General features: G+C 29.1%; 1 protein-coding gene across 3 annotated transcripts in view; it reads right to left on the bottom strand.

Moving 5' to 3' along the window:
* The window catches only part of Rrp5 (Ribosomal RNA Processing 5), a 106,469-nt gene that overhangs the window by 35,414 nt on the left and 54,998 nt on the right, over window positions 1-16,057 (bottom strand). For 2 of the 3 annotated variants that reach the window (XM_075365649.1, XM_075365642.1), the window contains exons 12-15: window positions 14,171-14,317; window positions 13,338-13,466; window positions 6,410-6,686; window positions 3,380-3,578 (exon numbers count right to left, since the gene is read on the bottom strand). In XM_075365649.1, coding sequence (XP_075221764.1) covers window positions 3,380-3,578; window positions 6,410-6,686; window positions 13,338-13,466; window positions 14,171-14,317 — 752 coding nt within the window. The remainder of the gene's footprint in view (window positions 1-3,379; window positions 3,579-6,409; window positions 6,687-13,337; window positions 13,467-14,170; window positions 14,318-16,057) is intronic. The other variant, XM_075365660.1, reaches the window with a different exon arrangement.

Genomic DNA, 16,057 nt, shown 5'->3' on the forward strand with positions numbered 1-16,057 from the left:
TTTTCATTTTTAAAAAATGTGTGTATGTAATTTAATAGGCGTACAAGGAGGTCATGTGTCCACATCGGATTTTTTACTTACAATGTAACGCATGCGTACATTACAATAAATGAAGGTATTTTAATATACTTTTATTTATTGTTTATCTATATAAATAAAAATGTAAAGATTCAAAATCTTAAATCTCCGAAAGTTCTTCACCGATTGCTTTGAAATTTTGACAGAACGTTGGATTCGATAGGCGCGTGTTTTTATATATCTAAGATGTCACAGCTGACAGGTAAAAACATCCTTTTTTAGAAAAACAGCGCTATCTGTTGGACGTAAACGCAACACACGCTATACTAAATATTTTTCGATTCCATTTCAGTGTTTCCAATATGTGTATCCGCTATAGACTAAAAAACCTCTGGACCGATTAACGCACGGGAAAAAGGGAAAATCGATAAAACTAAAAGGGAAAAATGTAAAAAGGGAAAAAGGGGAAAATTGAAAAAATGGAAATGGAAATTGAAAGGTGAAAGGAGAAAAAATAAAACTGATAAGAGGGTAAAGGAAATAGAAACGGGGGAAGGAAATGAGGAAAAAGGGGGAAATGGGTGAAAGGGTAAGGGAATAAGGTAAATGTGAAAATGATAAAAGGGTAAATGGGGGGAAAGGAACAGGGGGAAAAAGGGAGAAAGAGTAAAAGAGAAAGTTTAAATTTTGTGAAGTTCCGTATGTTAATTTTGTTACCTTTTATCAAACTTTTAATTGCGCGTGCACATTAATGTCACGTAATGACACATCAATGTCATGTAATTATGTCAGTAATGATGCACGTGTCAATTTTTTTTTTTTGTTTTCAGTCATTTGACTGGTTTGATGCAGCTCTCCAAGATTCCCTATCTAGTGCTAGTCGTTTCATTTCAGTATACCCTCTACATCCTACATCCCTAACAATTTGTTTTACATATTCCAAACGTGGCCTGCCTACACAATTTTTCCGTTCTACCTGTCCTTCCAATATTAAAGCGACTATTCCAGGATGCCTTAGTATGTGGCCTATAAGTCTGTCTCTTCTTTTAACTGTATTTTTCCAAATGCTTCTTTCTTCATCTATTTGCCGCAATACCTCTTCATTTGTCACTTTTTCCACCCATCTGATTTTTAGCATTCTCCTATAGCACCGCATTTCAAAAGCTTCTAATCTTTTCTTCACAGATACTCCGATCGTCCAAGTTTCACTTCCATATAAAGCGGCACGTATTGACACGTGTATCACTTCACCGCCTTTCGTTCAAATATGAGCCAGAAATAGATTATTCGTCACATGCATTAATTGTCATTTACAATATGGACAAAGAATCCCAACGCTCTCATGCATTTAAATACAAAGGTGAATCGGCCGGTCTTTCCTGCGCATCAGGAAAAGTTTCATTTCCACCATTGAATTCTCCACCAGAACCATTGAAAACACTACTGGCTGGAGCCACATCTCAATCGAAATTGTTTTTGCGTAAAATTCTTAAAGTTAACAGTTTTTTTGGCGTAGCATTTATAAATTGTCAGAGAAATGGGAAAAATGTATAGCTAGCGATGGACAATATTTCGAATAAAATAATTTTTATCTATTTTCATACAATAAACATGAATTTTCTATACAAAAATTTCTGTTTCAAATTTACACATCTGGAATACTTAAAAAATAATTAAAGGATTAACTTTAATAAATCTTCATCATTCTCAATTTTTATTACTTAAAATAAACTGGTAGAATTCTTGCCTAATAAGAACATCATAGTTTCATATAATCTTTTTTTCACAACTTTCAAAAATAAGATTCTCAATAAGGCCTTTCTTATAGTACTTACTGATGAAATATTCCCAAAATATTACACAAGATACAATAATCCATAAATATTTTTTCAACATTTTATAATAAACAATGAAATGAGGTCTTAAATGAAGAATAAATTTTCACATTTTTAAGTGACAATTGAGAACAACCAAAGGGCTAAACATTTACAATGTCACTGCTAATTTCAATCTTTTGATACTGGAAATAAAAGTTGTACTAACTCCAAAATGTAGTTTAGTACATGAGATTAAAAGCTAGATTATATGATATTTTAATATCTAAAAATAAATTGTTAACTTTCTCAGTTTAAATAAATAAATGTATGATGAAGTTCCATCTAAAAGTACCTAGATTTATTTCATTACAACCAAATGAGTTAAGGTAAGGAAGTGAATGTGAGGTGGTTACCAGCTTTAAAGGTTTGGGGACAGAGGTCACAGACTAAAGCCAACCTGCCTTGGTCAACTATTTTATTCAATTCAGTGTGTGAGATTTCATTATAAGTGAAAATATGGAACAATATGTGTATCAAATTCTGCTGAAGATTTGGGAAAACACCATATACACCAAACACATCTATAATAGACATTCAAAAAGGGCAGAAAAAATACTAAAAGAGGTAATATAAATGAAATCCTTCAACTGCAATGATGAAATGAACAGAAAAGTTCATGGTCATTCAAGATACCATATGACTTCTATGGAAGTTTAGAAATAAATTCACTGCCTCAATCAGATACCTATTTAAATGCTGATATGGGCATGATGAAGGTAGTAACAAAGTTTAATCCGAAATTGCTGATAAATGAAAAAAATGGAAATGAGATTACCACTGATCAGCAGAATATGCCAATACTGATTAAAATGTCTTATATTTTTATCTGTTTCTGAAACAAACAAAAAAAATCTGAGTAGCTACAATCATAAAATGCTCCAGTACATTCAGTTGATGTATAACAGGATTTGGCCAAACATGACAACCTAGACCGATTACCTCTGACACCACCAGATCTAACTCCAAGCAAGTTTTACCTATTCCCTGAGATAAAAATGGTGATAAAGAGTAAAACTTTTCTGCAGGTGTAAGAGATAAAACAAAATATAATAGAGCAGTAACAGGTGATTACAAAAACAGACTTTCAAGCAATTGAAAAAAAAATGCCACTGACATCAGTGGAGTTACCTTCAGAATTCACACAGCATGCTCCTTAGCATACTTTCAAGAGGATTAATGCCTATCCAAGTAATAAAATCTCTTTATCTAGTAATAAAAGTCTGTCTCTTTTGTAATCAACCTCAATACCTTTTGATCACAGTCACTAAATATACATCTAATAGAATATGCATATTTAGTTAGTTTAAAAAATTACAGGTTTAGAGATAACATTTACATTTATTATTTATAAAACAATAACGTAAAGAAGCAGCAAACATTTCACTAAAAATGGTTATGAAACGGAAAATAATTTTCTAAAGTGATTTATGACAGTAAAAAGTAACTACTTAAAAAATGGTTATAAAGAATCACTTAATACTTACATGCAAGGTATAACCTGTACATTCGAAAGCAAACTTGGTTTTTTGCATGAAAAATCATTAAAATGAGTTCTACAAGGAATAAATGTTAACATACCAGTCCACAATCCACTCAATATTACACCTACAACTAATTCATCACACAAGAGTAAGACCTCTACATCTCCTACTGACCCAGTAAATATTTCAGATATATTCTCAACTGAAAAAAAAAAAAACAATATTAATGAATATTTAAGTAAATTAGTATTAAAGCAATGAACATTATTTTATTTTTCTTTAAACAACAAACTGAAAAAAAAGAAAGCTGTAAAAACATTTCTATTAAAAATGATTGCAAGTTATTTTCAAACCAAGTTTATACAGTAAGAGTAATATTTTGATTTTTTAATAAATATTTATACTTCTCTAACAACTTAATTAATCCATAGTTATAAAATTACATAAAATGCAAAATAAACAATATTATAAACTCAACCCACGCTGCAATTTCTTTTTGGGCATTCTTAACAGAATTTGCAGCAACTTATACTTTTTCCATGAAAAAGAAAGCCTTTCCTTTTTGGAAATGTGAAATTTGGTATAATAATCAAGAAACAATTCTTAAATTAATATTAATAATCTAATTTACATATTTTTAAGAATTATACTAGATCCTGGATAAGGTGGTAAATAGTATTCCATATAACCTAAGGGTTTCATAACATTAAATATCTGAGAAAGTAGAAATAATTAAGTGGTAAACGTTAATATTTTTATCATTTATTAAATATGACCACAATGTTATTTAACAAATTTCTTTTTGTTGATAACCAAAGTTAAAGAATGCTGGGCAGTTTCACTACACACTGTTCTTCCAAACACCATAATTTTCATTTCTTTGATTAATGAACTCTTTAAAATAATAACATTAAATTTATGTTAAGTCGACAAAATAATAGTAGCATTACTTTTTTGGATATGAAAATTAATACAAATTTTAATAATAATAATTTTGATATCGGCATATACAAGAAAGCTACCAAAAAAGACACTGTAATTCATCATAATTCATTTCATCCTTGGAATCATAAAATGGCAACATTTAACGCATTGATCAATAGAACAATAAAATACTTAAAACCTAATAACACAATATTAAATATGTTGCTGTAAATAATGGATACAACGAAAATCTAATAAATAAATTATATACTAGAATAAGAAATAATATATATATACAAATATAAAAGATACAATAAAGCTAACAAATGAAGGAAATGAATACGTTAAAATTGAGTATAATATAATATACAGGGAATTAATAAAATCTTTAAAATCATTCAAATTAAAAACAGTATATATAATGTATAACAAAATAATAAACTACATAAATAACAATGATTCTTCATAACAAAGATCCTTCTAAAACATAATAATAAAAAATTCAATTTAGATAAACAGAGAGTACATAGTTTGAAATGCACTAAATGCAATGTAGAATACATCAATATGACTAATCAATCTTTTTCGATTAGAATTAAAGAAAATAAAGAACGATCTAATTTTGCCAAACATATCATGGAACACAGTCCTGATTATGATACAACTAATTTTATTAATATCCTTGAATACACCAATCACTTTTATAAAACGAATATCTTAGAAAAATTCCATATCTACTTAAATAACAACAAACGAATTTTGAAAACAATATTTTATTCAAACAAATTTTAAACAATAATTATTGATTTGTATGTTGGCCAAACTGCTTTTATACCACAGACATAACAATTGAGATGCTTTTATCAACTAGACGTACAAATGTATGACTTATTTTATAACTTGATCGATTGTTATATTTAAAGAAATTTTATTTTTAATTTCATCTACATCATTAATGTGAAATGAATACTTGTATATAAGTTTATCAGATGTTCCTGAAGATGAAAAATAACTTCTGAAAACACTAGAACATAATAATTAATTACATTGGTTGGTAAGCGGAATTATAATTTATATTCTTTTATAAAATATTTATAGATTAGATTGTAATTTATTCAAATTGAAAGCATGTTATTTTAGAGTCCATGCAACATGTAACTTCTTTTTAGTAAATAATTAATATATTATTTAAAGTTTATATAGATTAATTTTTAGAATCCTAATAAAACCGATATCTGTCATTCATTTGATGAATCGTTAGATTAAAGAATGAAGAACAATATGTTCATTAAATAAACAGCTAAAGAATAATAAAAAATTATATGGTCACAAACTCTTCATAAAATAGAGAATAGATCTTTACATGATTTTATGTTTGAACAAAATAACCTACATATCAAAATATTATTAATAACCAGGACATGTTTATCTCGTAAATACTTTATTTACATACCAATACATTACTTAAGAAACAGGAACTAAGCAAATAAATCTGATATCTGATGAATTTGATACAGAGGAGGTAGTGATAAATAGAAACATTGAGCCTAACAACTGTAATTTAATGACAGATTATCTCACTTAACTCTTAGTTTACAGAGTACTTTACTTACTCATGTTATAATATTCTTTCAAATTTCAGAATTTACCACCTCTAATTGTCTACAAAAGCTATTCAGCAAGTATTTGTTTACTGAAAAATTCAGTAACTCTGCTAAATATTCACATAAAGATTTTTAAGTTTGACATCAAAACTTTGTCTTGCTGCATAAACAAATTATACACATACTATAGCATACATACATACATAAGCCTTAAACTAATTAACAAAATACAGCATTAACTAAATTATTAATATAGCTCAGTCCTGTGATACTGAATTATTGGATAAGTTCATCCAGTTACTGCAACAAAAACAGAAAATGCAAGGCATCTGCTACCACACTAAGTCTAAATAGTTCTGATTAAAAACTTCATACTATACTTCTATAAATATTTACTTTTCAAATACAAATAATGTTACACAGTTTTAAAATTATCTCAAAATCCTGCACCTTTTGTGACACTACTTGTTTGTTTTTAAAGAGGTAATTTAAAGACTAAACTTACCTGGGAAACTATTAAATTTGTCACTGTCAGGATGAACAAAAACATGCTTAGTATCCGGATCCTGCCACAAGACAACTGCCTCCAATTTATCATTTTTCTTGTAGATTTTATTACTTAACTCTTTTCTAAAGCTTCCAGTCATTTTCTTATTTAACAACTTAACTGTAACAACATCTTCTGTAACACTAACAACTTTTACATTGACTCTAGAACCCATAGCAACATCCTGGAATGTTCTAGCCGAATTCAAAAAATCGTCTACTATTTCTACTCCAGCCTGTTAACAATAAACCAGTAGATTAAGACAGTATTTTGAATTTATAACTATGTAAAGTATGTATAACTAAACGGACAATATATACACATGTATGGAAAATACTACACACTAATACTCTTCAACATTTAAAAACAAAACAAGCATGAGTGTACATAAAATTTCATGAAATATCTATGCAAAACAGAATATCAATATTAAAAGTATGATTTTGTAAACACTGAGATGAATATATATGTATAAGTTTATACTAACATAACAAAAAATACCCAAAAAGAGATATATACAAAGACAGAGAAAGAAAATTCAATCTTACAATCATTAAACTAATAATGTTTATAAATTCTTTAATCAGCACGCTTTTCATAATTTTTTGACATCTCACTCATTAAAAACTCAAAAATTATTGTATTTTTAAAAACATATTCTCTATGGTGGAGTGGTAGCATCTTGGCCTTTTATCTGGAGGTCCTGATCTCACATGACATTTTTCATATGCTACAAAATTCATTCATCATTCATCTACAAACTGTTAGAGTGAAAGCCTGTTGTTACTATGTAGATAAATAAAAAAATCAGTACAATACCAACAAAATTTCATAATAATATCTCAATTTTTGAGGCTATTTTCAGAGAGAATAATGAGGTAAAATTTTTATTCAGATATGGAAATATTTTCACATGTTTTCTCATTTACAGTTATCAAAGAATCTGAGAAAAAATTTCAAATGAAAAACTGAAATTAATCTGGAAAATAAAATCTTTTTTTCAGCACCTAAACCATGTTAAATATAATGAATGAGAGCAAGGTTTAACAATTCATTGGTAGAATACAGATTTATGTGTTCAATGAAGCAAGTGAGCTACTACTGTAGCTCACTTGCTTCACTGAATAGTGAACAATTGATAGTGAACCAAGAAAAGACTACAGGGAAGCATCTTGGGGATTAACAAAGGTTAAAAAAGGTAAACAGTAAGACCGTATTTGTGAAGGATGCATGGATAAACTGGAGATCAAAGCAATCATTGTAATAAATGGAGTCAGCAAAAGTGAACTACAACAAAAGCAAATGACCACAAGAAACTGCTAAAACAGTGAAAACAAATGTAAAAGAGTAGGTTCCAGAAAAAATACAAGATAAGTTTTACATCTTTGGACATTAAACTCTAAATAGCCAAGAGGTTACCCAATCCAAATGTAATGATTGAAGCACACTGTTGAGTTAAAAACTATAGATGATTACTGGGCCACTTTTCTTGAAACACTTAGCACTTCTAGTAATTTTTATTTATTTGTTAACATTTATTTATTTGTTTGTTTATTTATATGTTTTAAAACATCTGTTTTTACAAAAAATCAAAATTTAAATTCTTTTTTTTAAATCATCCATTATCAGCTTAGATATAATAATCATCACAGCTAAGGTATACTTTTATCAACACATAGGTATAGTACAGCATGTTAAAAGGAAACAGCAATTATTGAACAAAATACTGATTAAGAATACCCCACCGTATCCCTTTCTTAAGACTACTCAGAGCTATTCTGTCAAGCAAGCTGTTAATGTATATTCTGATGAAATGAAATTTCATCAGAATAAACAATGAATCAAATTAAATGAATATTTAGATTTGCCTTTAAATTAATTCATATGTGTAATTCTGAATACATTATTTAACAGTGAGATATTTCACTTCGGCTACGCAAATTCCCACATCCTTTGATATCACAGTTTACTTTTATTATAATAATGGGAATACTCAATTTTTAAGCTAAATATCATTTTTGTTTATTCCTCAAAACAGTATGTTTACTGTAACTGCAACAAGCCTTAGCACACAGACAAACTATCTGAAACTTCAAGATATCAACTGACATTAGAGTATTATCTATTTTATTACAAATATTTTGAGTCACTGAATTAGTAAATTATCCCTCGACTACACTTTCCAGGATATTTTATTATTTCATCAATTTTTGCTACCATAATCTAAGAATATAGCTTATCTGAAAGATGGTTAGCATTTAGCCCAACTGGTATTTGTAAATCCTGAATAATTTTTTGAATGGTTTTCAAACTTTAAGATAGTACCAGAATTTTACATAAACATTTGAGTTACTGTATGGGTGTTACAAAAAGGATTTTATACAGATCAATCTGGTTTTTTTCCATATTTACACAGGAAGATAATTAATTACATAAAATTTGCCTGAATATAATTTAATTTTTTATCATTTCCAATTAATTTTTTATCACAATTAAAACACTAACTAAAATAATATTTTCATAAAATCATTGATTGATATTCATCACCAGTTACGTTTTTTAAGGATGGAAGATTGTAATCGATTTTAACTCAAGTACCACATTTTGTGTGTTTTATGCTTTAAATCATAAAAAATAATAACAGTAAAATAAAATTTAGACATTAGCATCCTCAATCATTGCAATAGTTTTTATCATACTTTGGATATCAGTTAACATCTTTCAAATTGTAGTTCGTTCTGTACAATTTTCTTTTTGTATTTTTATTTATATTAAATGATTTTTTTTCATGTTAAAATATAGATTAGACTTTTAAGAACTAGGTAGAAAGAATAAAATAAAACAATCTTATGATATAATAGTAACTTATTACACCTTTATTCTAATTTTGTACATAATTATTATTAACTGAAAAAAAACTTTTTTTATAAACATGTGTCAATCTTTGAATTTATTACTTAGATTTAGAGTACTGGAAAGTTTTTAAACATATTTTATAACAAAAGATTACTTTTTTTTTTTTTGTCTTCAGGCATTTGACTGGTTTGATGCAGCTCTCCAAGAATCCTTTTCTAGTGCTAGTCGTTTCATTTCAGTATACCCTCTACATCCTACATCCCTAACAATCTGTTTTACATATTCCAAACGTGGCCTGCCTACACAATTTTTTCCTTCTACCTGTTCTTCCAATATTAAAGCGACTATTCCAGGATGCCTTAGTATGTGGCCTATAAGTCTGTCTCTTCTTTTAACTATATTTTTCCAAATGCTTCTTTCTTCATCTATTTGCCGCAATACCTCTTCATTTGTCACTTTATCCACCCATCTGATTTTTAACATTCTCCTATAGCACCACATTTCAAAAGCTTCTAATCTTTTCTTCTCAGATATTCCGATTGTCCAAGTTTCACTTCCATATAAAGCGACACTCCAAACATATACTTTCAAAAATGTTTTCCTGACATTTAAATTAATTTTTGATGTAAACAAATTATATTTCTTACTGAAGGCTCGTCTCGCTTGTGCTATTCGGCATTTTATATCGCTCCTGCTTCGTCCATCTTTAGTAATTCTACTTCCCAAATAACAAAATTCTTCTACCTCCATAATCTTTTCTCCTCCTATTTTCACATTCAGTGGTCCAATTTTGTTATTTCTACTACATTTCATTACTTTTGTTTTGTTCTTGTTTATTTTCATGCGATAATTCTTGCGTAGGACTTCATCTATGCCGTTCATTGTTTCTTCTAAATCCTTTTTACTCTCGGCTAGAATTACTATATCATCAGCAAATCGTAGCATCTTTATCTTTTCATCTTGTACTGTTACTCCGAATCTAAATTGTTCTTTAACATCATTAACTGCTAGTTCCATGTAAAGATTAAAAAGTAACGGAGATAGGGAACATCCTTGTCGGACTCCCTTTCTTATTACGACTTCTTTCTTATGTTCTTCAATTATTACTGTTGCTGTTTGGTTCCTGTACATGTTAGCAATTGTTCTTCTATCTCTGTATTTGAACCCTAATTTTTTTAAAATGCTGAACATTTTATTCCAGTCTACGTTATCGAATGCCTTTTCTAGGTCTATAAACGCCAAATATGTTGGTTTGCTTTTCTTTAATCTTCCTTCTACTATTAATCTGAGGCCTAAAATTGCTTCTCTTGTCCCTATACTTTTCCTGAAACCAAATTGGTCTTCTCCTAACACTTCTTCCACTCTCCTCTCAATTCTTCTGTATAGAATTATAGTTAAGATTTTTGATGCATGACTAGTTAAACTAATTGTTCTGTATTCTTCACATTTATCTGCCCCTGCTTTCTTTGGTATCATGACTATAACACTTTTTTTGAAGTCTGACGGAAATTCCCTTTTTTCATAAATATTACATACCAGTTTGTATAATCTATCAATCGCTTCCTCACCTGCACTGCGCAGTAATTCTACAGGTATTCCGTCTATTCCAGGAGCCTTTCTGCCATTTAAATCTTTTAATGCTCTCTTAAATTCAGATCTCAGTATTGTTTCTCTCATTTCATCCTCCTCAACTTCCTCTTCTTCCTCTATAACACCATTTTCTAATTCATTTCCTCCGTATAACTCTTCAATATATTCCACCCATCTATCGACTTTACCTTTCGTATTATATATTGGTGTACCATATTTGTTTAACACATTATTAGATTTTAATTTATGTACCACAAAATTTTCCTTATCTTTCCTGTATGCTCTGTCTATTTTACCAATGTTCATTTCTCTTTCCACTTCTGAACACTTTTCTTTAATCCACTCTTCTTTCGCCAGTTTGCACTTCCTGTTTATAGCATTTCTTAATTGCAGATAGTTCCTTTTACTTTCTTCATCACTAGCATTCTTATATTTTCTACGTTCATCCATCAGCTGCAATATATCGTCTGAAACCCAAGGTTTTCTACCGGTTCTCTTTATTCCGCCTAAGTTTGCTTCTGCTGATTTAAGAATTTCCTTTTTAACATTCTCCCATTCTTCTTCTACATTTTCTACCTTATCTTTTTTACTCAGACCTCTTGCGATGTCCTCCTCAAAAATCTTCTTTACCTCCTCTTCCTCAAGCTTCTCTAAATTCCACCGATTCATCTGACACCTTTTCTTCAGGTTTTTAAACCCCAATCTACATTTCATTATCACCAAATTATGGTCGCTATCAATGTCTGCTCCAGGGTAAGTTTTGCAGTCAACGAGTTGATTTCTAAATCTTTGCTTCCTTGCAGTATCGTCTGGCTTTTTCCAAGTGTATATTCTTCTATTATGACTTTTAAATTGGGTGTTGGCAATTACTAAATTATACTTCGTGCAAAACTCTATAAGTCGGTCCCCTCTTTCATTCCTTTTGCCCAGCCCGTATTCACCCACTATATTTCCTTCCTTGCCTTTTCCAATGCTTGCATTCCAATCTCCAACTATTATTAAATTTTCATCTCCTTTTATGTGTTTAATTTCTTCATCAATCTCTTCGTATACACACTCTATCTCATCGTCATGGGCGCTTATAGGCATATAGATGTTAACAATTGTTACCAGTTTAGGTTTTGATTTTATCCTTATTACAATGATTCTATTGCTATGCATTTTGAAATACTCTCTTCTCTATCTTCTTGTTCATTACGAAACCTACTTCTATCTGCCCATTATTTGAAGCTGAGTTAATTAGTCTAAAATCACCTGACCAAAAGTAGTTTTCCTCTTCCCACCGAACCTCGCTAATTCCTATTACATCTAAATTTATCCTATTCATTTCCCTCTTTAAATTTTCAAACTAGCAACATTTTTTTAGACTAATAACATTCTACACTCTGACTCGTAGAATGTTATTTTTTAATTTTCTGGTGACCCCTTCGTTAGTAGTCCCCACCCGGAGATCCGAACGGGGGACTAGTTTACCTCCGGAATATTTTACCAAGGAAGGCGCCTCCAAAAGATTACTATACAAAAAAAATTTCTAAATTATTACTGCAATAAAAACTTTATAATGAAACTATTTTTACACAGCCTGAATTTATATATAAAATTAAACAGGCAATAAAAATGGCTATCATAATAAAACTATTAGGCCTATATTAAAAAGAAAACATTATAAGAGAATAACACCAATAACATGCAAAAAATGATAGCCTAGAAAAAAGTTCTCAACAATCTCTAGAATAATGAAGAATGTTTATTAAAGTTTTTATATATTTTAACAATACTAAAATGCTCTTAATGAGTAAATCATTGTAAATACATACATAGGGTAACATGTTTATTCAAACTGCTGCAGCTCAAAAACCAACTATCGTAACAAGATCTATCAAATGCCATTGTGTTTCTAAAAGTTATTACTGGTGCCACTTGGAACACATTCTGTGCAAAAACTGGCATACTATTACAAGAGTTTGGTGTTTATATGAAACCTACTCATACAGTTACGTGAGCCCTGAAATGGGCCAACAATTTGACAAGTAGCATTACATAAATATATACCAAAACAAGACAATTTCTGAACAGTAACCACTGGGCAGAAAATACTATTAATATAATTTTTTTATAGGGGAAAAAAGATCATCTAAGTTAAAAATTGTAAACGCAACTTATCTTTAAATTAATCCAAAATGCACAACATGAAATTCAACTCCTAATCTGAGACTTAGTGTAGGCCAGTATTTTTCCCATTAAAACTATTATTTTTTAAAATCAAAATCAATCTGATCGCAGTTCTGATTCAATCATAAATGACTGACATCCTTAAAACCAAGCTTACTATTAAATAGTTTAGTACAAGATTACCTAAACTTCAACAGGCATCATTCTTTTATGGCATAGACTGTGTAAGCATATAAAATATTACTATTTAAATGTATTATGCACTTACTCTAATGCTACCGATAAACTTGGAGCTTGATATATCCAGTTTTACAAAATCATTCTCAGGAGAAGCTAAAGCAAAAACAGTTTGATTTTCTTTCAGGCGATCTATTTTCTTTAGGTCATCACAACAGTCCTAAAACCCAACAATAACAAAACTTCACAGTGATTAATTCATCCATAAAATTATTTAATCTTAATCAGTTTTAAACTGTTATTTCTGTTACTGAGAAGTGGGGGCTTATAATCTTATAGAAGTGATTCGTTTTACACTTTTCACTGAAATAGACACAAATACATGGGACAGCACCATTCTGTGTTATGGCAATCCTATGAAACTGGCTGTTTTTGTTTCCACCTACCCTGGAAGAACAAAGTACATTTGTAATGTATTTTTGTTAAAATGCAACATTCAAAATCATTCTGTTATATCAGAGTAAATCATTTGTAGTGTTTTCATCACAGAGATTACAATATGAAGGTGAAAAATAAAACCACAATAATAACAATTAGGTATTTAGGTGCACAACTCATTTTGAGTAAATAAATAACTAAATATGTGTAATAAGTAAATAATTGAAAACAGGTCTTCTTTAAATGAGATTGTAGTGGATCACCTGCAACTTTGCCTTAAACTGCAAAAAATGAACATAGAGCAAGTAGTACGTCGAAAGACAGAATAAATAAACTGAAGGAGACTTAAGTTAAAATGTTTTACTCTACAAATAAATCATAATCAGCCAATAAACCGAGTCTTTAAATAGTCCAATCTCACAATTGCAACAAAAAATGCATGATTATGTAAAATAATATGCAACAAAAGAAGGAATATGGGCTTACCTCTTTAGAAATAAAACATGTGTTTGGATATCCAGGAACTGTAACATTAAGATACAACCCAGAATCATCTACCGTTTTAACATTGCATGGCACAATCATGTTTTCACTCAGATCTGACATTTTTCTAGAAAATATTAGTGGGTTTGCCTAAAAAATAAACATAAAAGCAATAGATCAAACTGGTCCATAACAAGAATATGTTTATGTTACAACGTACAATATGTTCATATTTTCATACAAGATTTTACTGATGTATTTATCATATATTTTACACAAACACAATGTTTCATAAATTTCCATACATAGAATACATAAAATTAAATAATAATAATAAATACAAAAAAAAATTAAAAGGTTTTAAAAAAAAATGTTAATTTTTCCTATGAATGGAAACTTGTGGGACGCCTCCACAATATATTTAGTTGGTATGGAAATTTATGGTACACCTTTTATTTAGTTATTTTATTGCTTCATAAAAAGTGTTCATTTTACATCTGATATTTTTACTACATCCAATACATAATAACACATGAAATCTGTTTTCTGCTAGTCATGTGGTTTTTTTTTTATGACCTTGACTGCTATATTCAATTTCCACTAACATATTACAGATTTCTTTTTGGAGTAGTTTTATGATATTAGTTCATTAACCAACAAATTATTAAATTTATTTTTACAAGCATATTTATACTACAGAGAACTTCTTTATAAACTGTTTTACGCCATTTTAAGGTACTGAAGGTACAAAGTAATGAGGCGCTGGACAGATTAAGCTTTAAGTGAAGTTGACAAGCTTAAACTAGTCCATAGTAAGCTGCTACACATTAACTTCACACAGCCCTTCTTTCATAAATCTAATAATAAAAATTTAACATAAATTAAATTTCATCATTAAAAATCGTAATTGATCCCTTATTAACCAGAAGAAGCACACATAATTCATAGTTTCTCAAAAGAAAAGAGTACAATAATTAATTTACTGCCTAATATTTCTCATGGTTGGATGTACCAAATATTTACCAACAGAAATTCTGAAATCTAAGGGAGCCTCTTGACATCTGGATGATATAAGCTTGTGTTAAAACACAAAAAACCTTATGAAGAGAGATAATATACTTTTGCATTTTATGAAAATATTTTCTTTATAAAATAGTTAATTACGTTTAAAAAAAACCTCAAAACTATGTGTTCACAATAAAATTTTGCTACATATAATAGAGTACAGATTACTACTACACATCCAGAAGTAATTTTATCTCACTTAGTCAAATGAGAAGGAGAAGAAAATTAAAAAATAGCCAATTTCAATGTATTTTCCAGTACTCCAGAACAAAATTTAATTCTCTTCACTCGCTTCAGAAATAAAACCTTGCCTCAAAACAGGTATAAAAATTAAGACTAGCTGGTCTAAGAACTGCAAATCAAACCCATTTTTTGAAATAAACAAATAAATAAATACAAAAGACTGCAGTACAACATAATACTAACTGATTGTTTAGTGGATCAGAATTCCTAGATTAGCCACTTATATTTTAACTACAGCTTATAAATAAAAAAATACATAAATCACAAATATTAACTGACTGCCTTTACTTTCAAATATAAATATGTTTAAACACACTGATTTAACCACATTTAAATGCATCTTTAAATAAATCGTATTTAAGCATTTATACTAAATGGAGGTTTAAATAAATTTTATTCAAACACATATACTAAGTTCTGAAAAATAAAAATACCACTTTAAACTAAATACCATATTTACTATATTATCTTTGTATTACAGACAGATCTACCATTTCGGAATTTAATTTTTTAAATGGCAGTAACAGTTTATATGAAATTTTAAAACACTGATTTTTATTTAGAACACTTTATTTTTTAGAG

Source organism: Lycorma delicatula, chromosome 1, assembly GCF_047948215.1.
Source record: "Lycorma delicatula isolate Av1 chromosome 1, ASM4794821v1, whole genome shotgun sequence".
Taxonomy (NCBI): domain Eukaryota; kingdom Metazoa; phylum Arthropoda; class Insecta; order Hemiptera; family Fulgoridae; genus Lycorma; species Lycorma delicatula.